The sequence below is a fragment of the Dufourea novaeangliae genome, unplaced genomic scaffold (genome assembly GCF_001272555.1).
Source record: "Dufourea novaeangliae isolate 0120121106 unplaced genomic scaffold, ASM127255v1 scaffold64, whole genome shotgun sequence".
Lineage (NCBI taxonomy): Eukaryota > Metazoa > Arthropoda > Insecta > Hymenoptera > Halictidae > Dufourea > Dufourea novaeangliae.
Genome location: NW_015373954.1, coordinates 21,182 through 48,783, shown reverse-complemented (window position 1 = coordinate 48,783; position 27,602 = coordinate 21,182). Strand labels below are relative to the sequence as shown.

At 45.2% G+C, this 27,602-nt stretch overlaps 1 protein-coding gene across 4 annotated transcripts in view; it reads left to right on the top strand.

Annotated features, from left to right (window-relative positions):
• The window catches only part of LOC107186308 (RNA-binding protein Musashi homolog 2), a 161,186-nt gene extending 143,453 nt beyond the window's left edge, over positions 1–17,733 (top strand). For all 4 annotated transcript variants that reach the window (XM_015574141.1, XM_015574140.1, XM_015574142.1 and 1 more), the window contains 2 exons: positions 13,993–14,233; positions 16,318–17,733. In XM_015574141.1, coding sequence (XP_015429627.1) covers positions 13,993–14,233; positions 16,318–17,193 — 1,117 coding nt within the window. In that variant the 3' untranslated portion in view covers positions 17,194–17,733. The remainder of the gene's footprint in view (positions 1–13,992; positions 14,234–16,317) is intronic.
• The last annotated feature ends 9,869 nt before the right edge of the window (positions 17,734–27,602 follow it).

Sequence of the window (27,602 nt, the reverse complement as noted above, 5' to 3'; positions counted from 1 at the left end):
AATAGTAAAATCGGTTACATACGATTATTATAAAAATAAACTTTGCCTGATACATTAAACATGCGAGCGTTCTCAAGCCATTAAAAAGCACGAAATTTCTTCAACTTTGACGGCCTATATCTCACTAACCGATCATTATATTTTAAATTTCCGGTGACATTTCTCACACTGATATGTATACATTAAATATGTCTTACTAGCAACAAGCAGCTACATACTTGAACAAATTTATTTCGGTCAGCTTTTCGGGGAAAAGTACCACTGTGCGACGTGGGGGTAAATCGATCACTTCGATCGCGGGAACGAACCCTCGGTGGCTCGTGGTGTCCCCTGACCTCGATTCTTGAATGCCAGACGAGAATACAATTCTATCCCGTATGTCGTAGCCGTCGAGGAAACGCGCGAATAATTGTCTGGTGCATCGAGTGTACGATCGAAGAGGAACGCGTTTATAGGTGCCGTCTGAGTAGTCGTGGTCGCGAGCACCAGCCGACACGTGTGGAAGACGTCGTCGAGGAACCGAGTGGTTGTGGTTTAAGAGGGTTAACGCCAGGAGGGTTGTGTATGATGTTTTCCATAGGCCATCTGTCGATGGGGGCACCCCCTGTGGATTAATTGGAACCACCCCCGCGTTATCGATCCGATAACGTGGGCGCTCGGATACACAGACCGAGGGAGAGAAAACTCCACGAGAGAAAGAGTCGACGGGATGGAATGGAGAGAGAAAAAAGAAGTGAGAAAGATGTTGTTCCGTACCGGGATTTCTTTATGGATCCTCGAACGATCGGAAAGATTCTTTTTTTAGGGGTGGGTTTCTCGAAATATCGAAACGCAAGAAAGAGAAAATGTATAATCGATGAAGAAATAACGAATGTTCGGTTCAGAATACTTCGTAAGTGCTCGGTTTTTGTATTTAACACTAGGTTTACCGGCACTTATCGTGTAGGTATCTCCACGGCACGCATCAACGAACGCGCAGATTTTCTTTAAAAAACAACTTATTTTATATAATACACAATTTATGATCTCTGAAATTAATGCATAGCTATAGAGATAGGTATGCCACATAGAGAATTTCGAGGTTAGAAAGCATTCGAAATGCGTCAAAATGACGCGTCCCATAAACCTAGTGTTAAGGATATCAAGTGTAGGTAGATTGACGATCGATTGGGATCCTAGAAGTTTAGGTTAAAAGCATGTGATTCGTGAGAGCTTGACGCGGGCTTTTTTTTTTTCAAATTTTATTTTTCAGTTACTTATTATAGTATTGTTTAGTGGCGGTGAAAAGTAGGAACTGTTAAACTATCGAATAGTAATGCTAAGACAAGGGATAAGTGAATATATCGTTAGGCTTGTGTTTTGTGTAATAACAGTCTGTAATATTAAATGTTTTTAAACCAAATCAACGCTTCAAGTGTCAAGAATTTCGAGTTTCGGATTCGAGTTCCGAGAATTTCAAAATTAGGTTCCAAACCACCATATCATATTTTTACCCCTGTTGTAGATTCCGTGTTTCACGATCGAATCGTAGAACACACGCGCGCACACCCCTAACGAGGGTTAGGCCCTAACCAACGGCGTTATGGCCCCTCTCATGAACTCCTCGTAAAGTCTTTAAAGCGAACTTATTTTCATCCAGCCGTACAGGCGACGTGTTCCACGTTAATTGTGCGCCTTAATTAAAACTAATATCGTCCAAATTAAAATAAATTAAGCCGGCCTCTCTTGCTCTCGTCTCGTATGAAAAAAAAAAAAAAAAAAAAAGGAATCTTTGGTGTCGCGCGATCATAGTGTTCAGGGGGTTTGGTTCCGTGACCCGACAAGTCTCCAACCCTTTCGATCCCTCTCTGCAATTATCTTAATGGACGTTTACGCGTGTAACGTGCAAACGAATCACGGTGCCGTTCCCCGACTACCATCGCGTGTTTGTATGCGGACCCGGTCAATATGTGATTTGAAATGAAAATAAGAAACAACTGTTTGAAATAATTCATTTGCGGAACTTTAATTATCGATTCGTTTGAAATAGTAGCAATTCCAAATGATGAATTATTTTGCGAATTTTTGTATTTGAAATTTGGCAAAGGAAATAATACGCAAGAGAAAGATTTTATTTTAAGACATCTTACGTGAGAGAATTTTGCTTAGGTCCATCTAATATCGCCGCGAAAGATATCGTTCCACTGGTGTGGAAGATGGAAGAGGGGTGTTACTCTTCAGAAAAATGTCAATAAACTATATTTAGACCTAGTCACCTGATATAATTTCAAAGAACAATTTCACAATTATTTCACAGAATTATTTCAAATGATTAGAAAATAAAATGTTTTTTTTTTCTTATCTTATTTCAATTAATATCATTTCAGAAGTGCCCAGTTCTATTTGTATGTATATCCTCATTTTCGACCGCGTTATGTTCCCTCGCTCCGAATCTTGGACGTGTTTTTCTGGATCAAGGAAGGCGTATATCGAGATGTAGACGACTCTTGTGTAAAGTAGAACATTTCTTTCGATTTATTCATTAATTCTCATATTGTTTGTTACTCGTTTAACGGGGTGTTTTGTTTTTACACGCTCTCTCGGAAAATACGGAGAATATTTCGTGAGATGTACGATTAATCACTGGGGGGCAGAAATGGGCAAATTCATTATCTACATCATAGGTTCCCAAAGTGTCCGTTACCACTCACCAGTGGACGTTCAGGAGATCTAGAAGATCATTCTAGTTATTTTATTCTCTTTACTTTCAATCTAACTTTTTCAAATTCAAATATTTCACACAACTTTACACTTGGAAATTTCGGTAATATAGAGAGTGTTCACCCGAACAGGTGAACAGAAAAAACTTTGAAAAGGGTCTGGCAAGTCAGAAATGTTCGGGAGGCTATGATCTAAACAAAGAATTTCGAATAACGAATAAAAGATAAAAAATACTTCGCTATTTTTAATCGTTTAAACGTGGAAATTCCATTTCTTATAATAAAATAATACTTCTTGAATGAGTCGATATTTAGCAAACAGTTATTTAATCTAATTAATTCTTTAACTGCTGAATCTAATCAATTTTTACCGTTGCTTTTTCGCTATCTATTATTCGAATAAAATTGTGCCCAACTCTGCTGGGGGAGGCGATCGTAAACACGAAAACCGTCTAGAAAGTGTTTTGTTGTTTTTATTAGTCTACGTGGTGCAATTTCTATGATACGCCTAGCGGGCAATGGTGCTTGAAACATAATGCGATTACGATCACGTGTATGCAACGTCTGAATTCCCCGGGACAGGCTAACCCGGAACGAGCAACGCATGCAGAGAATGCTCGTTCGCCCGAATTTTCCAACAGGGAATACGTGTCGTGCACAATTGTGCAGAGATCGATCGTGGAAGAACCGACCCCTTCGTCGACACGTACGAACATACACGAGATCAAAAGCGAATTGTACAGAGAGAATGGTTTCCCAATAAGGAGGAGCTCTCCTCGATAATGGCTAAATCTATCCTCGGTACATACATACATTTATACATCCATACATATATATATATATATATAAATAGATACATTTAATGTACATATAATATCGATGTCTAAAACAGACTCTATCTAATCTATAACAATAAGTCTACACAACAACATTTGCGCGCGACGGTGTGGTTACTCTAGGCTCTACACATCTATTGGGGTTCTCTTGTCTAATGTGTCTCTCACGGGGATGAACATGGCGGAGATCAGTTTTCTGTTTCTTTCTTTTCTTCCTCTATATATTCCCCCAAGTTGCGTGTCGAGAGTGGTAGGACGTCCGTTCGTTTTCTTCGATCAAGATCATCCTGGCTCGTCTTTGTGGTCGTGTGTACGCTTCTCGCCAGGATTCCGTGGAAGGATCCCTCTCGCCAATGTGCACGGGCTCGAACGCGACTAACTACAACGGGAATACCTGGCTATCTCCGATACTAGCCACGCCGCCGCCTGGTGGCTGTGCCCTCTACCAACCGGCAGGAAGGTTAGATGACAACCCACCCCCAGCACCACTACCACCACCACCGTCACCATCACCATCACCAGCACTAGCGCAACCACCATCGTTCCACCACCTCCACGTGCACCTACGAGGGTAGAGCCACGACCACCGATACCGGCACCACTACCATCACCACCACCCGTGAAATCCGACTCCGACCGACGACGACCTCCAAGCTTCTCTCTTTCGAATCGTAGACGTGCCGCGCCCGTTAATCCAACGGCTAATCAATTCTCATCGCGATGCCTGCGCGAATCTGTCCTAACGATTTTGTCTTTACCGCAGGAAACGTTTCCTTCCTTCCTTTCCTCCTTGCCCACATTCTACCACTGCTTGTGGTCTCTTCTGACGATTATTGTAGCCCTGTTTTGAGGATTCGTTCGAGTTTGGGACAAGCTGACTTGCTTTAAGAAAAAAACGATAGATCGACTAGCACACTTTTGAAACGATCCAGATCGAAAACCCCCGTCACCGTGAACTTGCGTGAACGAGGCTCGAGTGGGAGCCGGCTCGGATAGGTCGCAAGGGGTCAAGGAACAGGATAGTCTGCGCGGGTACGACAGGATTTCCCCATGTAACATTCACCGATTGCAATAATCACGGGACAGTGGATGATGTAACGAGAGAGTGGTCACGAGAGGGAAGCTACGGTTTGATTTGTCGTTTCAGCATCCCCTAATATTATTTCAGTACTCGATAGATACACGACGTTACCTAATACGACCTTCGTTATCAATCTTTCCAAGGACCACCTAGCAAGCTTTTCTGATAATCCATTTAACCGAAAAAAGAAATATCGTTAGACCAGGGGAAGGTTTAAACGTTTTCCTCTAACTCCACAGTTCGATTCACCAGAAATCTGTACCCAATACTCGCTGTATACAGTGTACCTGATGAATTAATAGATTCGATCGTGGGTCTACAAGACAGAAGAACAACGCCTCCTCCAGTTGCATGCTCGGGTGTGTATAAGTACGAGGGGTTACGATATTCCGTCCATGTATACGTCATTCGGAGCAGCCGATCGAACGTCGTGGCTGGCAGAAACTCTGATCGAAACTGGGGAAACCAAGCAACCTAGAGGAGGGGAGTAGTCGACTATGTTTTTTTAAGAGAAAGCCTACGATCGACCTAAACCCGGCGTTAACCTTTTCATCGACCCCGTTCGAGTTCTCCACTACCCCGTCGTGGCGCCGCTCTAATTCGGATACACCAGAGTCGACGTCGCGCACGGAAACAAGGCTGATTCATTATTCAATAAACCCGACGACTGCAGACATTTCTGTAGGGGGCCCGAAACGATTAAAGGAACGCTCGGAGAGGGCGAGTGCCTATTCTCCTAAAAACTAGGCCACGACGATTTCGTGCGAATGAATGTTGTTACGAAACTGGACGCCCACACGCCTCCACCTTGAACGGAACAACCCCCTACGTGAATTTTGCTCGGTCGAGTGCACCCCGCAGGGGAGATTTCCCGTTCTAGCCGCGACAGGTTTGGTCGGTATTGTCGTCCCAGGAATGATTCATACGAGGGAGACCCAGCGTCGACCGATGATGGGATGGAATTTTTTAAATTGCCCGCGGAAATCGACTTGCCCAGGGCATTGAGGAGGCTGGTTCCACGAAGTTCAGAAAACAGGAATCGTAGATGTTGGACCGAAAAATCCATCCGCAAGGCGACGAAAACACAAGGGGGCAACGACGTCGGAAGCGCTCTCGGCCATCTTGCGAGGGTATACAGTACGATGCTGTTCCAACGTTCAGAATTCAGCGCGGCAGGAATGACGATCCTTCGTTCTCGAACAGGAATACAGGCTGAACGACGATTTATTCGTTCTCAGATGGGAATTGTCGATATTCCTATGATGATATAAGAGAACGACTTGGGATAAGGGTTCGTAGGCTGGAACCGTTTCTCTCCTAATACCGTCCGGCTAGCGTAACTATCGAGCAGCCGCACCTTTTGGGAAACTGTTAGGAATCGGGATATACACCTCGAAACAGAGGGGACACTCGTCCCGTGGCCATTTTTCCATCGTGACGAACCGATGTCAGGCTCAGGGTGTCGTCTTTCCGAATCAACGAAACGACCAGTTAACCATCGAGAGACGTCTTCTTCGTGGTCTGAAAATTCTCTCGGGACTTCATTCTCCGTACCCTCCCTCCCTGTTTTTACCTATTTCTCAACAGGGTATACAAGTGTCACGAAGGCACAGCAAGCAAGCGAAAAGCACTAACAAAAAAAAAAAAAACAAAAAAAATATTCAACGTCTTTCCCACTCGAGAATCTCGCGAGGAAACACTGAGACGCGTCGTTCATCCTGGTTGTACGATGAGGGTCACCAAACGAGGACAATGTCCCATCACACCAGTAACTCTTTAAAGGCGTACTGCTGTGACAGGACAATATCCCCGGCAAGTGTCCAAGTATCTGGCTGGCTTCTTTGGTAGTCCATCGAGTCCTCGTGAACTTTATATATCACCTCTCCGAGGATCATCCTCCAGAATAATTCTCTCCACTCGAAGAGCAGGTCGATCGGGGGGAAATCGTATTTCCGTGTTTTTTTTCTGCCCTCGACAACCACCCCGCGACGCCCTACCGAGGTGTCCACCTCGGATGATGATGATGGTGATGATGATGATTGGGGTCCCGTCGATTTCACGTTCTCGCTTGGTACCAACCGTACGGACGACAATGTATGATCTACGAACGAAAACTGAACAGCGAGAAAAAGGGTGGTGGTGGTGGTGGTTGGTCTCGCCGTTGGCGACATCCGGTCGTATCTTGGCGGAGGCGGTATCGCACTGTCGAGCGTCCCGACGGCACTGCGTCGCTCGGTGTCGGCGCCGCTTCCGCACCCTGCCCCTCCCCCCACCCAAAGGGAACTTCTCCTCCAGTGCCTCGTAGAACCCCCACCATCGACTAGCCTCGTGAACAACGCGCACCCTCGCTACTCACTCCCTGGTTCGAGCCCCGCGTCGCGCTGGGGCCTATAACGGGGATGGTGGTGGTTGTTGGAAGAGAAGGGTGAACTCTCTGGTGCGCGCGTCTAGCCGCGCATATTCCGCCGCGCGCGTTCGTGGCAACGGGGGCTCGAGGGAAAGCCGAATGGGAGAGAGCACGCCAGGCTGAAGAAGGGAGGTAGAGAAATGGGGGAGGGAAAGTAACCCTCGACGTTGCTGAGGGCCAGCGGGGGACTACGCTGCTGCTGCCTCCGTTGCCGTTGTTGCTCTGCCACAAGGTGTCTATCGATACTCGAAATACTCTAATTATTCTCACGGTTAACGGGCGCCTATGTCTTTGGCCTCCTCCCCTTCCCCCTTTATTTTCGATTGTTCGTGTCAATTTTCCCCTCCTTGCGCCGGGACGATCGAAACTGGGTGTATCGAATCGATGGTTTTCCTGGGTATTGAACTGGAATTATTCCTTCGTTGTACGAATGATTACGCGAGGTTCGAGCGCGGCAGCGTAGATGGGGACAAAGTTTTATGGGAGTAGTACGTGGTGGCAATATCTAACGTACGTCATCTTGACCTTCCTTTGGAGTACGGTGACCGGGTCCGTTTGGACTCGAGTGTTTATGAAATCGTATTTAACTCGTCGATTTGTAATTGTAATTCAAGGTGGGAGTCGGTCATATTTAGTCGTGTAAGAGCAGCAGGTGTTTTTTTAATGGTCGCGTTGGAAAGTATGTTTAACCCTTTAACGCCCAGTGGTACATCAGTGCAACATACATTTTAAAAGTGCATCGAGTTCAGTCGTCAGTTGATATATAACTTTTCTAAGCAAGAATCCGCAGTTTCATTGATGCGAAGCAGATCTCTACGTTTTTTTTGTTGAGAAACTCGAGTATTCCCACCAACAATAAATAAAAAAAGTAAAAAAAAAAAAAAAAAGTTAGGTCTAATATCGATATTTTTGACTTCAAAATAACAAGATGCAACATATATGCCTGTCTTATAATTTTGAAATAACGATTTAAGGGTCTGGTCGTTAAAAGGTTAAAAAAAAGGAAACACAGGGTTTCAAACAAACCTAGACACTACTGTCCCTACGAACGTTAAAAACGTCCGTACTCCGAGGGTTAAGGCAGTTAATGAATAATTTCTGTGCGTTTGTTCATTCAAGAAGAATATTTTATTATAAAATTTTTTATTCATTATACTAAACTCTTATATCTCCTCTATTGAAAAGGGCAGGCCAGTAGAATGTCCTTTCCACGGTCGGAAAAGGGTCACGGTTAATCGTTCGCTTCCGTTGGAAATCTTAATTCTCGTTAATCACGCGATCACCACGAAAAGAAAAAACGAACACGACAAACACAACGGGATATATCAACTCGACGGTGTTATTTCGTTCGATGGTCCGTTTCGAATAGAATCCTCTGTTTCCCAGTCCTTATGAATTCGATTACATAACATCGATACAACCGGCTAAATTCATAACCGGTGTGCTACGCAACGGAGCTTCCTAGTTTTCCCGAGCAATCAGCTGGAAGTTATGTCTCCATTGTGTCTAGAGGGTCCTCTGTGTCTGCGTTCCTCTATAAACCGGGGGAAATTCGATCGGGCCCGGATTCTCGTCGATAGAATCGAATAAGCGTTTCTCGCCATTATCTCTCACCCGCAAGTTCTCGAGATTTTCAGGGAATTACCCGAACGAGAGAAACGCCGAGTCGATCCGTTCGAGAAAAAGTAAACTGGCTTGTGTGTTCGTGGATCGATTTCGCGAACGTGTCCAGCTGCAGGGAAAAACCGGTCCTCTAGAATTCTCGAAACAGACGGATCTGTTTCTTGTGGAGGGACGGATGGATATCAGAGATTCCATGAAAAAAAAGAAAAAAAAAAGAGAGATGATCAGCGAAAGAACGAATCCAGTGTACGCGAAATGTCGTCGCGCATCTTCCGATAGACGTTCCCCGTAGGGGCGGAACGCGTTGGCAAAAGGGTGGGCGCGCGACAACGCTCGGAGAGGGAACGGAACAGGAGGGGGGCGTATTGATCCACCAGCTGCGCGCGGGTTTCTCTTACCCTTCACCCCCGCTGTATTCACCCAGCCTCCGCCACACACACCGCCTCCACTGGCCGACTCTACCCTCGGAGAACGGGTCTCGCGCCCCGTTTCACTTTGCCACCACCCTCTTTCTCTCCTGCCCCGGCCAGCTGCCCGTCTGTCCGTCCCTTTCTGGCTCTCTCGCTTGTGTGTCCGCCTACAAGCGATGGGAATGATGCCCTCGCGAGCAGGATATCAACGGTGTGGTATTCGTGAGACTGGTTCTAGTTGCCTGGATGGTGCAGCTTTTCTTAGTCAATGTTAGAGGACACATATACGAACACCGCGCCACACGAAGCTTCCCACTCAGGGATCGGGCAGGACGACTTCGTGAAAATCCCACGAGAATAGAACCGGAATGCATCGTTGGAGGGTAGAAAGAGAAAGAGATAATTCTTCCCCTTTAATGGCAAGAATACTCTTCGTCTACCTCAGCGCTGTCCAACTTCTTTCGAGCTAACAGCCATAACCCACCAGCGTTCCCCTGGTGTATTATTACAGACCCAGTTTCTGATCACCAAGTTGGACATCACTGGTCTACCTTCTGAAAGTTTCCAAGGACAGGGAAACCAACGAGCATTACTTCCTTCCCCAAGTGTTCGTTCCATCGCTACTGCACCCCTCTAGCTTCCTCCTTTGTATTCGTTTGTTTCTTCTAGGGATGTAGGTATACGCGCGCGCGCACACGCGCCCTTTCCCTTTGTTCCCCTCCGTCCGCCACCCCCTATTGGCAGCTTCCACTCTCCAGGGCTGTGCGCTAGCGGTCCACGGTCTCTCCCTCGACCTCTGCACCCCAAACATCCTCTCGCCGTGTACGGCTCTGTCCACGTTCCTCGCGGCAATACACAGCTGAACCCGGAGTAACGCGCTCCTACGGCTCTTCCGCCACCCCCGACGTTCACCCCTCCCGCCATTCGATGACGGTAATACGCCGTTGCTCCCGCGCGGATCCTCGGGGAAAAACTACCACCGACGTCGGCGTACATCTCCAGCGGAGTTCGGTACACCCGCTGGACAGACCCTTCTCTTCCGGACGTGCTCATCCCCCTTAAGACGCCCCTCCTCCAGATTCCTTACGGTCGTTTGCTCGAACCCTTGCGAGGACATTGTGCAGCTTCGACCATATGTATATACTTACAGACATGGATTCAGATAACTGCTTTGCAGCAAAGATAAAATCATGCATATGACGTCACACGAGGGCGATATACAGAAAGTCCTGAAATAGGTGTAAGTCCTTGGAAGGGTTGATCCCTGGGGTGATTTGAAACAACTTTTTCCTCAGCGAAAAAGTTCTCCGGAGCTTCGTTAACGAGATATTAACGAAAAACCCCGACCAATCAGGGCCCGAGTCTGCTGGCTGAGCTGCTGCGGCTACGTTGGCTACGCGTTATCGCGGGAGCTCAGTCGGCAGACTCGCGCACTGATTGGTCGGGGTTTTTCAATTAATATCTCGTTAACTAAGCTTCGGAGAAATTTTTCGCTAAGGGAAAAGTTGTTTCAAACCACCCCAGGAATCATCCCTTTCAAAGACTTACGCCTATTTTATGGGACACCTGTATACAGGGTGGATTATCCAGGAATTTCGATATTTATGGGTTAAGTATCGATACTGGGATGTATCGTCAGCTTAAATATCGATCTTTCAACTGATAAGTATCGATATAAAATATTGATATTAAAATTGACTAGTATCGATACGAAATATCGATATTTAAACTGACAACTATCGATACAAAATATCGATATTTGATTATCGCCGATCCCTAATTGCAACGTAGCTTCATCAGTGGGTCGAACGGCACACTGACAATACAATCTCTTATCTCGTCAATTGGATACCGTGTTTACGATCGACTCTGTCGCAGAATATCGATAATGGACGACGATTGGTAGTTTGCTGGATGCAAACTGGATGATGGATGAAGAAGATGCGACAGTTGGGATTCTCGCGGGACCATCGTGCCGCGCGTCGGCTGTAGTTTCGCGAGAAACGGACAGGGATGCCGAAACGATGGCAGTTACGGGTAATGAAGGGTGACAGCGGAACGAAAATAAAATATTGCATCGTCTTCAACCCCTATCGATTTCGACGTCGACGCGCCCGCGCGTGTACATATGGAGGACGGGCGAGTTTTTGAAAAAATAAAAAAATAAAAAAATAAAAAGGAAAACAGCACGAACAGCCATCGTTTTCCCTGGCGTGTAACACCATGGAGAGAGTAGCTCCTAACTCCAGGAACTTTATCGTATCCTCCGCAGGGAAACACTCTTATCTTTTTCCAATTATTCGTCCCGACGATCCGTAGAACGGCCTCTTCTCTTGCGGTAGAACACGCCGCCGTTGAAACGATGATCGCATCTGTGCTCGAGGACACAGAAAAACGGCGTTTCGTGCTCGAAATAATTAGCCGCGAATTACAATTCGAAACGACGAATTCCCGCCCGTTTACATTCGTCTTACGAACTACCGTGTACACTCGAGAGTAAACTTTCGGTTTCCGCTAGGGGAAAAAGTGCAGCCTTAGGGGAAGGGTCTCCGATCACTTATTGTTGAGAGTTAATGAAATTTATATCAAACTAGCTTTGTTCTAAATTTTTAATTCCAAGTGTAAAAAAAGGTGATGGAATTTCAGAAAATCCTGAAATTACTTTTCGAGCGTTTGATTAAGTAGCATCTTAAAGTAAAAAGAAACGGGATATCTCATCAGGACTGAGGGATAGTAAAAGATTCCCAGAAAGAACATTTATTCCTTTTTACCACTCTAGGGGTTGGATTTCGAAAAATCTTTTCTTAACGGATACCAACGTTCTAAGTGGAAGCTATCTCTTAAATTTTATGTTTCTAAGTTAAGTTAGTCAGTCAGGACTTCTTCTTTTATATATATATATATATATATACATATGACATTTGAATTAACATTTACATCACAATTTGAAATAAAATTACCAAGTGGTAAAAAACCCTTCCCCTACGCCGTTTTCTCCCTCTAGCGAAAGCCGAATTTGCTCGCGAGTTACTGAATCGGATCGTGTCTTATCACTTTTAAGATTCTAGTAGAAGCCAGGAAGTTCTATCGATCACTGGCATAATGGTTGATTCATGGAAAAGCATAGAAAAGAGTTAATTGTAGGGTACTTACCTTTAGGACCCGGGGATTTCGCAAGTCGTAGAATCGGGGAGTCGATGGAATTTCGAAACGATGGTCATTTTTGCCGAGTCTATGCGCACAGGAAACTTTTAATTAGAACGTGGATACGTGCTACGTTCGACAATTCTTTTTTTTTTTTTTTTTACGATACCGACTTTGACATATGTTATCAAAGTCACCCCCCTGGATAACCTTGAGGAGGTTTAAACCGCTGATCATTCGTTATTAAAAAGTTATTTCCAAAAAAAAAGATAAAAAACGTACCCTAATTTTCCCAGAAATCTGAACTCTCGTAACGTAGTGTCTTAAAAAAATACTGTTCAACGCATTGTATTGATCATAATTGGTTAGAGACAATCCCAACTCTTTTCTTGTTTATAACTTTTAATCGGCAGTTTAAACCTTCTGAAGGTTCCTGGGGAGGGTGATCTTGACATTATCAAGTTTATCCACTTACTGTACGTCGATCATGCTGCAGAACATTCCGTGCAGTCCGATCAGGGGGATAGCTAAGAGCGCACAACACTGAACCACCAGTAACGGTATGACCTGGAACACAGAGAGAGGGAAAAAAAAAAAAAAAAAAAAAAAAAAATGTTCGCGACAGTTTACAACATTTTAATGTAATGGGGTTGCAAAATGAGCGTGCAAGAGCTTTTGATCTCCGCGGTAAATATAGAAGAGAGGGGAGGGTTACGCACGTGCTGTTCTCGATGGAAGGGAAATAGGGCTCGATTCGATAGGACGCGCGTTTGAAATATTCAAAGGCCGTTCTACGGCGTTCACGTAAACGCGAAAAGGAAACGGAAACCGTCGAGCGTTGCCTCCGGGGTCGAACAATAAATTGCCGGTGAAAAGCCCCAGACCACCCTGGGAAAACGTTTTTCCACGTGGAAGGGGTTGCCCGGCTGGTAATTAAAATACCAATAGCCAGTCGTTAATTATTCAATGATACGAGAAAAGCACCCGAGTTTCTATTGTTCGCTCGGTATATTGTGACGAGGATTTAATTGTTCGCTGGACGACTGAACGTCGAAAGGAATTCGTGAAACAACTTTTCGGGCCACAATATCCGGTCGCTCTGTGTGTGCTTTGACGACGACGATCTTCGAAATTGATCCGCTTTACTTTTCCCCCCGCGAACGGTTAACATTTTTGGCGCTAGAAAGGCTAGTCTTGTTATCAAAATGGAAAAGTCGTACATAGTACTCTAGAACCTAAATCTACAGCACCTAAACCTAATCTTCGTTACCAATTACTTTGGACGAGTTCGTAACGATAACGCTTTATCAAAGAGGGACTGCATCCCTGGGCCCCACACAAGTGCCTTTACAGAGGTCCACAATCTAAGCCTTCCATTTTTAAATTTTCTATTTCTAAGGAGGCCTTTGAAGACTTGATAAACCTAGACACCAACGAGGTATAACAACAGACCTATCATTTTATGGGACTTGGTGGCTCACCTAGACTGTACTAGCTCCACTTAAAAAAGCACAGGATTTCAGTGACCTCTGCATTACGATACCGTTGAATCTACGACGAGTAGTGCCACTAAAATAGAAAAGAAAGAAACGTTGCCCCAGAAAAATGGGTCACAAAAATACATTGTATAGTCTATTCCTATACCTCGTCGGTGTCCCAGGTCTAAAAAGGTTTAATCAGGGCCTACATAGCATAGGTATCACTTAATTACTTTCTAACACACGAGGTTAAGCTACTACCGCGAGCAGAAATCATTCGGTGATTCTAATTTCTGTGGATTTGTATGTTTCAGCGCCGGCATGGAGGCGGCGAACGGTGCGATCGAGCACGATTTTCACAACACCCTGGTGCCCATAAACGGTAGCCATTCAGGTAGCTCTGGCAGGAGTACACCGAACGGAGGTGACCCAGCGCCAGGGAAACTGTTCGTTGGCGGACTTTCCTGGCAGACCAGCAGTGAGAAGCTCAGGGAGTACTTTGGCATGTTCGGCACCGTCACCGATGTCCTCATCATGAAGGATCCGGTCACACAGGTCGGTCTCTGAACGATGGAAGCTCTCTCTCGAGCTCGTCCATCGGTTCATCGTCCATCGACGGTGGCCGGTTTGCGCGAGTATCTCTTCCCATAAAGGAAGGATTTCTCTCGAGAGCGACGACCATTGAGCTCTATATTAAAGGTACGTGTTCACGGTGACAGTAAAAGTCACGATTTACTATCACGTGGATACGTACCTTAACTGGACAGCTGTACGAAGAAGTAGAATTGAGTACCGAGGGAAAAGGAGGATATAAGGGGAACCTATTATCCTTCTTCTTCCTATTATCCTATCTATCTACAGTAGACTCGCGTTAAAGTACCGCACGTTAAAGTAATATGAACGGCCCAACTCACACGCATCACTCATACGTGCGCGCATCCCAAAAGAATTGGTGGATCGACCGTGCTGCCACGAAATCCACGTACGCAATTGGCTCACGTTAAAGTACCGTTTCCAAGGAAGGACGGCTCTAGAGCACCCAACAGCGGTACTTTAACGTGAGTCTACTGTGGTACTGATTTGCCTGTATAGGGGATGTAGACGTCACGCCGTGATCTGCGTATGTGTGTAAGACTGAAATACATCCTCCTTATATTTCCTCTGTTTTGGATCGACAACCATTCCACAGTTCACACAGCAATTAGTACAGAGCTCAATGGTGACGACACGCGACCCACCACTTTGGTTTGGGGGTTGGTCGCCTCGTTTTTACCGGCCATCGTCGCACGGGATCGAATTCTCGGCCTATATTTCCTCCTCGATAGGTCAAATCGTGCGCGTCGGCCGAGCCGAAATGCAGCTCTCCGGGTTGGGTGCGGGCAGGGGCTTGTAGGGGGATAATTTGAAAATGAAAGGAAAAAGAAAATATATATGAGACTAGAAAGATATTATCGGGATTGAATTTCGCCCTCGAGGAGATTCGATGCACCAGTTTCTTCCTTCCACTTTTGCACGAGACTTCACACAGTAGAACCGTAGAGAAGACAGTTGTACTAATCGATGTAACTAATTTTTGCTGAGACAGTTGTAAAGGAAGTAGAAGTGTATCTTTGGTACTTTAATTGTATTAAACAATTTGTATTTAAAAACGTAAAAGGTGGAAAAGAGGCAGAGGCTCGTTTCTAAAGATACGTTTTTTTTCACACAGACACACCGGGATACGAGAGAAATCACTGAACGAGGACTGTGGGCATACATTTTTATATATACACACTTATCTATATACATATATATATATCTATTATATATCTATCGTATAGATCCGGTAGCGATGCAATTAACGATCGTAATTCTCAGTTGAGTCTTTATCATAATAATTCGAAGTCCTTGTCTCACGTAATCCTAGAATGTTTGTCTTACATTGGCTTGGACAGTCTTGCATGTAAACGGTAGTTTTGGTAGTATTTAGTTAACTGTATATAAGAGAAGATATACCACGGTACCTTTTCTACATACAGAGAGAGTCCGATATGAGAAAAAACGTGAACGGGATATACTTTTCCGACGTGTACCTAACGATAAAATGAGAGAACAGCTGGCCTGTCGGGAAAAATCGCGACTAAACACAACCGCAGAAACGTCGGGATGCGTTTGTACCGAACTCTCGTACACCCCTAAAGAACCGCGCGTTACGAAACCGTCATTCGTCGCCCGTCAGTTCGCTCTTTCGCTGTCACATGAGATCACCACAAGATCGAAAAATCGAACATTAAATTAATTCAAGCCACACGTTCTAGAAAGGAAAGCTCCACAGGACAGCGAAAGTGCTGACTGATAGGAGAAACGGAACTTCGTAAGACCCTCGGAAAGACCGCCAGGCGGAGCGGAAGCTAGCATAAATCGAGGATAGGTAGGTTCTCCGCGGAGAAGACAGTCAGACACACAAGGCAGGTCAGCCAGGGTGAGAAAACCGCGGGCCGAGATATTACGGCAGGGCGAGACATAGGGGGGGGGGGGGGAAAAAAAAAAAAAAAAAAAAAAAAAAAAAAAAAAAAAAAAAAAAAAAAAAAATACCCCCAGGGAAAGATGAGAGAGACGGTCGTTGTGCATCGTGGCCGTTCTGGCTTGTTCGGTTGCAGCGTAGTCGCGGGTTCGGCTTCATCACGTTCGCCGAGCCGGGTAGCGTGGACAAGGTGCTGAAGTGTCCAATCCACACGTTGGACGGCAAGAAGATCGACCCGAAGCACGCGACCCCGAAGAACCGTGCGAAACAGGCGAATCGCACCAAGAAGATCTTCGTCGGCGGTGTCAGTCAGGACACGAGCAGCGAGGAGGTGAAGGCCTACTTCAATCAGTTCGGCAAGGTCGAGGAGACCGTGATGCTGATGGACCAACAGACGAAACGTCACCGTGGTTTCGGTTTCGTCACGTTCGAGAACGAGGACGTCGTCGATCGGGTGTGCGAGATACACTTTCACACGATCAAGAACAAGAAGGTCGAGTGCAAGAAGGCGCAACCGAAGGAAGCCGTTCAACCTGGCGCGTTGGCACTTGGAAAGAGGGTGGTCCTGGGTGCTTTGGGCGTACGATTAGCGCCACAACCGCCGCTTCCTGTCTCCGCTGCTTCGCAATTAGTCGCGGCGCAGGCACAGGCGCAAGTACAAGCGGCTGCGGCCGCAGCTGCTGCCGCTCAGGTTCAAAACGCGGTGGCTGGGTACGGGAAGCTATTCGCTAGCAGTTACCCAGCCCTATCAGCCTACAGATACGCCCCGTACCCGATTCCAGCGGCGGCGGTGGCCGCTGCCGCGGCTGCAGCCGCGCCGCAACCGGCCCCTGCGCCACCGTCTGCGGCAGCCGCGGCCGCTGCAGCTGCAGCAGCGACCCCCGCAGCAGCGGCCGCAGCTGCGGCTGCGCCGGCGAACCCCTATCAAGGATACTCGCTCACCAACGTCGACATGTCCAGCTTCCAGGGCGTCGACTGGGGCTCCATGTACGGAATGGGCATGTACGTTTAAGCCGTGTGTACACCCGCGGTAATGTCGTCGAAGCGAACTCTGATCCGCGAACGGTGGCGTTGCGCGCGCACGCTTCCACGAATCGCTGATAATGACCTAGCTAGCCCGAGAAAGGACCAGCATACAGAACTAGTGGTCGTGTTGCAACTATGGAGCAACAGGTTTCCGAGCTTCCGGTTCTTCTTTCTTTTCTACTCTGCTCTTCCACACGAGCCGTGTGCGTGTGTGCGTGCGTGTGTTTATGTGTTACACACTCGTACCATCGGGACTTGTACCAGAAGTCGATACCTCCTGAAGCAATCAGTGGGACCTTCAAGGTGTCTACAGACCTTTGGAACGCGTGTCGGCTGGGGATTCGAACGCCATTTACGCGGAGACGAGAATTTACACACTTGGCGTGTCGTAACGATTCGTGATTGTGGGAAGGATACATGGATTCTTACCTGTAAGATACACCCTACACCTGGGGATAGAGGATGAAAAGGAAGGCACGGAAACGGATAAGAGCGAGCTCGAATGGATCAGAGTCGGGAGGAGAAGCCGTGCGTGAAGAGCATTTCCGGTCGGTATTATATTAACCGAAGTCATTCATCCTTGCGTTTACAAACATTACACTTCGTCGTTATCGCTTGTCAATTAATTTATTAGCGAGAGAGCGTGAGAGCATGTGACATCGAGTGTGAGAGTTACGCGTGCGTATATGTGCGTAATATTATTTTTTTTTTTTCGTCGTGTAATATCGCCTGTTCCGTTGCTCCCCCCCCCCCCCCCCCCACCACGTGTTTCGTACACTATTTTCCCCGTTTAACTATCCATCCGCGCGCGCGCGCGCGTTTTTACGTTTTCCACCGCACTCGGTTCCTAGTTAGATTAGCACACGCACCCTGACACACGATAACGCGCGCGGCGTTCCCCTTGGCTTTTTGCCGCGCCCACTATTCGTACACGACGGAACCCACCTAATTTTACTTAATATCGATTAATTAAGTAAGCGATACGTCGGCGGCCGTGAATCGCGCCGCCCTACCACTCAAGGATCTCGACCACGAAGCAATAAAACAGGGGAGGTAGAAAGAAAGAGAAAAAAACGAGCGAGCGAAAGATTGATTATAGAACGCTCCCTGTAAAAACCATGTGTGAGCTCGCTAGCGATGAATCGCGACAAGTGTGTGTGCGTGTTTCCTTCTGTCTCGTTGTTATTACTAGACGTCAATGCAAATATAGAATTTTTTCGATTCATTTTACTGACCTTAAATACAAACAATTTATTTACCCTGTTCAGGGTGCTGGTAGGTTCGAAGTACAGTAAACTCTTGATATATTGTCCTGGCCGGGGCTGTAGGGAAGTGAAATTCTAGGAAACGGCAATATACCGAGAGCCTCGTCTATGCTTAATACTGCCGCCGTAACAGCGTCTGCGCAAAGACGATCATCGATGCTTCAAGCAGCAATATATCAAGAGTCCACTGTACAAAGATAGACGTCAATAAATTTATCGAAATCTTTTAGTATTTTAACATTCTATAAATGTATATAAGTCTAGTTATTACCATCGACAAAATTGCCCTCACGGCGATGAAAGCGCGCGGGATAAAGGACACACGAATTCTTCCGAAAGAGCATCGACATGAGATCTGTTATCCTCTGTATGTACATGTATACCTGGGCCCTTGGCGCAATCAAATCTTCCTTCTCCAGAGAACGAGGCAGTTCTCCTGTTCGTTGCGCGACACTCCTCCCCGCCTCGGTTGAAAGTGCCAAACGAGAAAAACCGCTGGATTAATCCTCGAGAGGGAAACTTGGCCGCGGAATATTGCAGAGACAGTTGCGCAGGATCGTGTCCTTGCTCCCGCGCGATTTCCACGTGCCCGTTAATCAGCGTATCTAAACGACCGCAACAGGTCGATCCTCGAGGAGACAGAGAAGACACACACACGCCCACGATTCTTAAGCTGCGTCTATACTATACAGCAAGATAGTGTTATATAACATATTTTTCTAACTTGTTACACGATTGCACTTTCTGAACGAGTTTGTGACAAGTTCGTATAAAATTTCGCCACGAATTATTCAACCCTTTTTTGCGCTCCAAAGCACTTTTATTATAAACGACTAGAAGCCTAAAGATATCTCAGTGGTATCAGTTCTGAAACGTTCAAGTATTCCTTTCCTAATAATATTTTCGATGATTTACAAAATTTACATTTTTCATTCGTTCGTTTAGTTTCTATTGCAATAAACACAACTCGCGGTCTATATTTTACGGTGTCGCTGCAAGTGGAGTTGCATATAATGCCGAAAATGTTATGTAACATTTTACTTTCTGTTTCTCGAACATGTTTTATAACATTGCTATATAACCGTGTTTGTGGTGTACAGTGGAGACGCAGCTTTATATAAACACACTCACGTGAGAAAGGAGCTTGTACAACGGACGCGTCTGAATAGGGATATAGCTATGTATAGGTATACATATATTTTTCTCCGAGTAATGGAAGACAATATTTACTCCATCGCGCGAATAAATCGGACTCCACTCGTTCTCGTGAACCGGAACGAGGGGGCAGCACACGCGATTATCGAGAGATAGAAGACGGACGTGTTTTTTGGGAGACGATACTCAAGTTTCTTAGGTATATATATATACATAAATATATATAATGTATAGGTTCGAAGGCGGCCCCCGCGGCCTCCCCGTGACTGCGATTTGCGATAACAAAAAGGGAACCCAAGATCGTGAGAGAGATTAGCTCAGCCGTAGCGTTTAAGCGATTCCTAGTTCGTAAGTTTCAAGCAGGTTTAAGGTAGATCGCTAAGGGCGGTTCGCGACAAGAATAAAAAAAAAAATCACGATGTCGATACTTAATTTATATACGTATCTCCGAGAGTGCGCGTGGACACGCGCGTTTTACGCTCCTCTTGCTTCGCTGACAATGAAAAAATTTCAGAATTCGATCGTGGCGGCTACTGATCATCAGGCTTCGATCTTTCGCGACTTCTGAACAGCTTTCACGAAACGTCTTTCCTCTTATTATTATTATTATTATTATTATTATTATTATTATTATTATTATTTTTTTTTTTTTCGTCAAATCAAATGTCGAGTGGATCTCGACGAATTTCGTGTTTCGACCGCGACTACGAGAGAGAGAGCGTAGAGACTCTGATTAAAGTTAGATCGGTGGATTCTTTTTATTTATTTATTAATCGCGTCGTTCGGGTGCGCGTCCCTATTTATATAAACGATTGAGATCGAGAGCGTGAGTCGCGAAAGATCGACGAACAGACCGTTTCGCCGTGGATATAGTAGTCGCCACTGGATTCTGTGAGAAGAATAGAAAGAAAAGAAAAAATGTTCGTGGAAAAAGGGGGCAAGAGGAGCACGTGACGTGTCGCGCGAAGAATTTTCGAGCAATAAGCGAATATCCACTGAAACTTTAAAAGCTGTAATATCCCCACCCCGTCTGCGATATACGGGGACACACGAGATGAAAATGAAAATGAGCAAAAAAAATATATATAAGGAGTAATCTGTGCGCTAGATGAAAGGATGTTGCGCGCGCATGAAAGAGACTCGATCCGCTGCCGATGAGCAGCGGTGGAGGCGAAGGAAGGAGGAATTCTTCTGAACGACAAGTAATATTCTTTAGTGATATACGCCGTAAAAAAAAAAAAAATATACTTACATAACGTGTACCGGTAAATAATGTTAACAAAAGAAAAAAAAAACGACGACAAATGCTCGCGAGTGATATTTATGACTTAAACTTAAGAAGGATACTTAAATCGATAAGCGGACACAGAAGGAAACGAAAGGAGCAAAGAGGGGAGGACGAGAGTTGGAAATCCGTGCGTCGTGCCATGCGGAGCGAGGCGTGCGTGTTATAATAAGCGAGAAAGAAAGAGAACAAAATGCAAGAGACGACGATCCGAAATAGCGACATCGCGCGAGGGATGCAAAACCGAAATTCTATTTTCTCCACCGGTCCCCCCGCGTACTCGAAGCTGACCTCGAGGACACCCGATTCACCAACCCCCATCCCAATTCATCGTCGAACCTTTACCATCTTCCGTCTTTTCGTTGGTTCCAGAAACCCTTGCTTTCCTCCAATTGTCACACGTTTCTCTCTTTCGCGATCGATATTTCGCGTGATACTTTCGTTTCGTCGAAACCACAGAAAGAGGGAAAGGTGGCGAATGGGGGTGGTCCCGAGATCGGGGTCGAGATCCGATGTCGTCGAACCTGTCGTGAAATATTCTTTTTCCATCGAACTAGGGTTGATTCGATCTTGTACAGAGGTGAGTCGACAAGAACTACCATCTAAAATAACTTATTAGTTGTATCGATTTTAATGAATTATATACAGTAAATCCTCGTTGAGTGTTCGATGGCTCCTCGGTACTGAACATGAAATATTGCATGAAGTAATGGCCATATGCAGCTGAAACAAATATCATTGGCTTTAGAATTCCAAGCTCTATCACTGTGCTAAATTTGATTAAATAGTCAACGTTATACCTGGGGACCTATGCTTGTCAGTGTCGAGGAGCCTTCGACCACTTATCGAGGATTTACCGTAACAATTTACGGGACGCATCGGATGGATACAAGTTGATTTAGTTTTTAGATATCAAGGTGACCTTGAATTTCCTCAAGGTCAATGCATCTTTTGTTTAATACCATCATGCTATAGGTCGTTGAATTCTTCCATTAACAACAACGTGGTATTAAAAAAGAGATGCGTTGAAAAAAACTCAAGGTCACCTTGATATCTCAAAAACAATGCTACATAATTCATTGAAACGTTTTCTGATACAATCAACAGGTATCGAGTTCGGTTAGATAGTACTTCCTATTGACTCACCCTGTGTATTGGTTCTCGCCCGAGTATCATCGACGACGTCGGATCCAACGAGAGCAGAAACGTCACGGGGCTTCTCCGAAGCGTGCGTGCGCACCCTCTTCGCGAGAACGTTACTTTTCTTTTCTTTTTTTTTTCTTGCGATCTCTGTGACGGGTGGAGATGACGCGCGCGCGAACACAGAGGGACGCGGTTGCGACTCGTGTCGTCGTGAAAGGAACGAGAGACGGTCGATCCAACGATCGATCGATCGATCTCGTACCTGTTCCGGGATGATCTTTGAACCTGCATCGACGCGAACGTCGTGTCATCGTTTGATAACCGACCCCTCCTGTATTACACACCTATCCTTTGTCCTCCACGTTTTTCCAACCCTCTTTGTCGACAACCCCCCACCCCTTTCACGCAACGCTGCCGATGATTATGTGTATTTTATACGCAACACACACGTACAAAATACAACACGTTGAACTCTTATAAACACACACAGTTTTACATAGAAACACACACACGTATATAAAACAAACACACACACACACACACGTTTTACGAATGTCGAGAGTAATACTTATTAGCGTAGCTAGTATATTTTGATGAGCGCTAACCACCCATTAGTTGAGAATGATCAGTAGGTGAAGCATGCTGGTTGAAATTATCTTTTAGAGATTCCGGATGTGTATCCCCTCCACCCCCCGTTGTTCCTTCACCGCCTTCGTCGTTTCTTCGTTACGCTTCGAGAGAACAAGTCCTCGCCGCTCCGTCTTCTTTGACGACGTTTTTCGAAATCGCGACACCGCGTCGAGCCGAGGGGAACATGTTCGTCCGAACGTTCCTTCTCGTTTTAATCATGTTTTTTTTTTTATTAGTTTTATTTTTTGTTTTCCCCCTCGACTGCATTTTCGTTTTATTTTGTTGTATTTTCAAAGGATGCTCGCGGTCGAATCCACGGTTCCTCGATTTTTTTTTAAACGTGGATACTGTTACGGACCCAGTTCCTGATCAGTTTAGAATAACTATCGTTCGTAAAAATTATGGTAATAATAATCGTGTCATAAATAATTTTTAAACAAAAATATTCCACAGATCCGAAAGAATTGTTATTCGAGCAAATCTACCGTTTGTCTTTAATTTGGTGTTAACAGAAATGCAAGAATAATAATTAAATTATAATCTAACTTTTGAAGTAAGAAATGCAAAGGGAACAATTTCTGACCACCTAAATCATGTATCTGTATCTGTCAAATTTTACAAATAAATTTCGTAATAGTTAATATTTAGTAATTTTACTACTACTATAAATTACTGATACTAAACTGAACAGGAATTAGGTAACAATCAGGAACTGGGTGCGAACATTCCTTTCGTTGGAAAATAAATCACACGTTGGATATTCTCGAAGCAATAATGCTTTCCGTTCGAGATGTACGCGTAGAATTTCGGTCGTCACGTTACTGGACCACGGGACATATATCCACCCTCTGTCCGATTCGTTCATTCCCAAAAACGAAGGAAACTCGTCGCGGACACCGTGTATAATCAACCTCGACGACAATTTTATTTATTGAAAAAGCTTTTACGCGATGGTAAAAGCTTTTTCAATAAATAACCCTTCAATGCCAGGAAACACTAACGTTTAATTCAACGTCGACGGAAATCGACTCTCCCCGCAGTGGTCCAAAATCAAAATTTGAAGGTCCAAATTTTTTCTCTCTTCCAAAAAAATTCAAATCAACTTATTATTAATATGAAAAATTTGTTTACTTAAAAAATAATAGAAAAATAATTCCCCAGAAATTCGACTTCGATGAAATCGTTGAGGACACTGTTAGTGAATAATGGCGTCATCAAAGAGGATCCTTTAAATTGACAAGAATCTGCCCATTTACCTATATTTATTTGTATAAAATTCATAACTTTCATAATTTTCGATTCCTTCAGCTAGATAAGCGTATGAGCAGGTAAATTTTGATTCAGGACCATTGTACTCCTGATTCGAGGGAGCAGGGACAACTAACTTCGACTCGACGAATAATTCGCCAGTTCAAAGATACCATTTCAAGGATCCACAGTAACATCGGTTCGGTCGCGAAACACACCATAGGCCTTCCCACTGTCATAGACCATCTCGTGTAAACAATCTCACATATTCTTCTCGGTATAAATTCTTCCATTTCGTAGCTCGCGTCGAATACAATCGTTTCTCCTAACTGGACTGCGGATTTGATTAATTTACAGGGCTCTGTGATACAAAAAAACGAAACTTTCATCAGAAGCAACAAATCCCCCAGTTTATACTCAATCCAATAAGATACTCAAAGGAACCAAAAAGTTCCTACCTCTATTCTTGCCCTTATAAAATCATTCATTAAACACATCATATTGTATAAAAATCCGCAGTCAACTCACAAAACACGAGATACCATCACCGTGTCGATTTTCCCAGCGAAACTCAAAAATCGGTAACCGATGACGGATAAAACGGAGACAGAGGGATCGGACGAATAATCCCCCAAGCGATCCTTCCCCCAGGAGTCCAGCCACGTTCCCCCCCGTTTTCGCGATCTCGATACTCCGCCTCGACTCGTTACTCACCATTAACTTGCCGTTATTATTCTTATTATTACCGATTCGTGTATCGTCGGATTATTTTCTCGCCCGTCGTTGTCGCGTCAGCCACGATTCTGCTGCGTTTAATAATCCCCTAAGATCGAGTCCTCGTACCCGTCCGCTCGAGAATTCTCGTTGCCGTTTTTGGTCCAGCCTCTCCCCAATTCTGTATATCGATCATCTTTTCACCGTTATTTTCCACCCGTATTTTAACGTCTTTTATTCCCACGTGTATACTTGTCGTGCCATAAACACCCAAGGGAAGAGAACCGCGATGCAACGAGAGACGATCGCGGCGGCTACGGGATTCGTTCGGACGATCAAATACGCGATCCCCCCGACTGCAAAAGAAAAGAGCTGATCCGTCGACGTTCGAAACCGTGGGTGGACGAAGCCAGCTGTCGATACACCGGGTGGGGGGATAAGTTCGAATCGAATCGGTCTCATCAGTTCGCCACACGTCGTAAAAAAGCATTTCGTTAGATGAACCATGCTGCTTGGTGAAATTCCCGATCGATTCACATATGACCTTAACGATTGTTCGATGATCTTGGATCACCCGACCACACGGGTTCGATCGCGGCTTTTCTTCTTCCCCCCAATTTCCTAGTACAGTGGACTCTAACTATATTGCCATGCTCGGGGCTGTAGGGGAGTAAAATTGCAATGACTTCGTGCTAAGTTGCTATCGTCATAACCTCAGCTTCAGCGCCTGCGCAAATGCTGAATCGTGCATCAAAAGCATCTAATTTGTGCGTGCGAAAGTACGTGTGAAGTGCCTCGCGCGGCAATATGTTGAGTGGCAATATAGTTAGAGTCCACTGTAAGATTTTTAGATCGAAAGGAAATGCTTCTGGGACCGATTGAAACCGGAAAAACCGCGAAAAGCTTTGAATTCCTCGTGTTTTTCGGCCCTTTGGTGGCTGTCTTCCTCCTCCCTCCTCTTTTATCGGCGGATCAGCCCCCGAATAGGCGCGACGAACGGACGAAAAGAGAATGGAGGAGAGAGGGTACGACCAAGAAACAAAGAGCGAGAGAGCGCACGCAAGGCGGCGAACGCGAAGAACGACGAGAGAACGACAGGATATTTAGTTTAGTTCGATGCCTAGAACCAGTTGCCAATAAAGTAGTTTGTTTCAAACTTGTAGCTAACCTGTATATTGTGTACCTATTTTGTATACTCTCACGATGATTACCCCATTCATCCTTCGCCGTAATTAATCCTTTTCTCTTTTTTTAGTTCTTTACGAAAACGAATCATCATCCTCCTATCTCTCTTTCTGACCGTGTATCTGCACAATCTTTGGCTATAACTGTCCCCCTTTCATTTAATCGTTCTTCTGTTTTTTTTTTTTTTTAAATACCTTCCGCCAGATGTAATCTCGTACCTTCTCTACTTTTTATTTTTTCTTTTCTGGTGCTGTGTAATACTTCACTACCTTCTCTCGCTCGGCCACGTATGTATTTATTCGTATATATATTTTAATGTCTTTCTGTGTAATTCTCTGTAACCTCGATCCAAACGTGTGCTATTTGTTTTTCAGTATTTATTGCGATCCACACGGTATCGTTCAAGTACATTTCAATCGATTGTGTACCGTTATTTCTTTTTTTTTTCATTTGTGTGTTTTTTACATTTCTGCTCTTCTCACGGTACGTATTTTTTTTTTTCTCTCTTCGATTCGTGGTACATTCGCGGGCCGTCGAAAATTGGCGGAGCAGCTGTTTTGGTGCCGGAGGCCGCGCCACCGCGGGCGCACCGCTAATTGGCTAATTAATATTAAGCCGTAATTAGCCCTGTTAACCCCGCCGGGCACTCGTTTCGCGCCGCCCTCTGGTTGGTCGGGAAACACGGGGCACCTCCTCCACCCCCTTCAGGCGTGTGTTACCCTTCGGCTCGATGCGAGTCTGCGTCGATCCAGGGCTTACATTTCTAGCTCGCCTTGAAAATCCTTCTCCACGATCGGGAAACAAGGAAAAGGATCGATGTCCCGATCGAAACACGAGCGTACAGTAGGTCTTGGATGCGACGAAACCAAGAAAAATTCTCTGGAAATGCTCTCTAACAAGCTCTGGGGCGCGTGTTATTCCCATCGAGCGGAAGGGTTGACGGTGTACTTACCCTCCGGCACGTGCAATACCCGCGATACCGTTTCTAACGTTACCTACCCACCTCCTGTCGGCCCCCATACACACCCCCCACCCCTACGTTGCTTTCTAAACGGTCTAAAGCGACCCATAGACCGATACAATACTTGTACAACTGCTCGTGCAACCTGGGTCGCTCAGACCGTCTGAACGACAGTTCCAATTGTTGCACAGTTGTCCAGAATTCAGCAGCTCGAATCGAAGAGATTTGTTTTTTTTTTTTATTTTTCGAAACAAACACTCACGTGATATTGTTACAGTAAGGACTCGATGAGAGGTGGATAAGAAGTTTCTCGTGAGGGTTTATACTTCATCCCCATTATTGGGGAGGGGAGGCCGTGGAACATGCCAAGTTTCGAAGCGAGCCCTAGTTTCAAACTCTCATGGAGTCTTTACTGTATCAAGCATAGAAGATTTATTCCGTGCAATCAGTCCAATTGTCAGTAAAAGAATAGAAAAAAATCCCCTGGGAATTCAAACTTCAATAAAGATATTGACATTCTGCCAATTGATTTCGGGATATCTGAAAATTTGTTCATTCATTCAGTTCTATTTAAAATGAAATTAAAAAATTTTTCATTGCCCGAGCTGAGTGAAAAGATTTTGTTTCCGGACTACTGTGCGTAGACGCGATGTATCGGCTTCTATGGGAGCCTTAGGACCAAGCCACAAGCGGACTTGTCGTAGCGCATGCACATTAGCTAGATAATCACCCGTCGTGGCGCACACTAACCAGCAAGTAAGAGCAAATTTTAATAAATTCGAAATCCAGACCCCGATATTCTTCCTCCC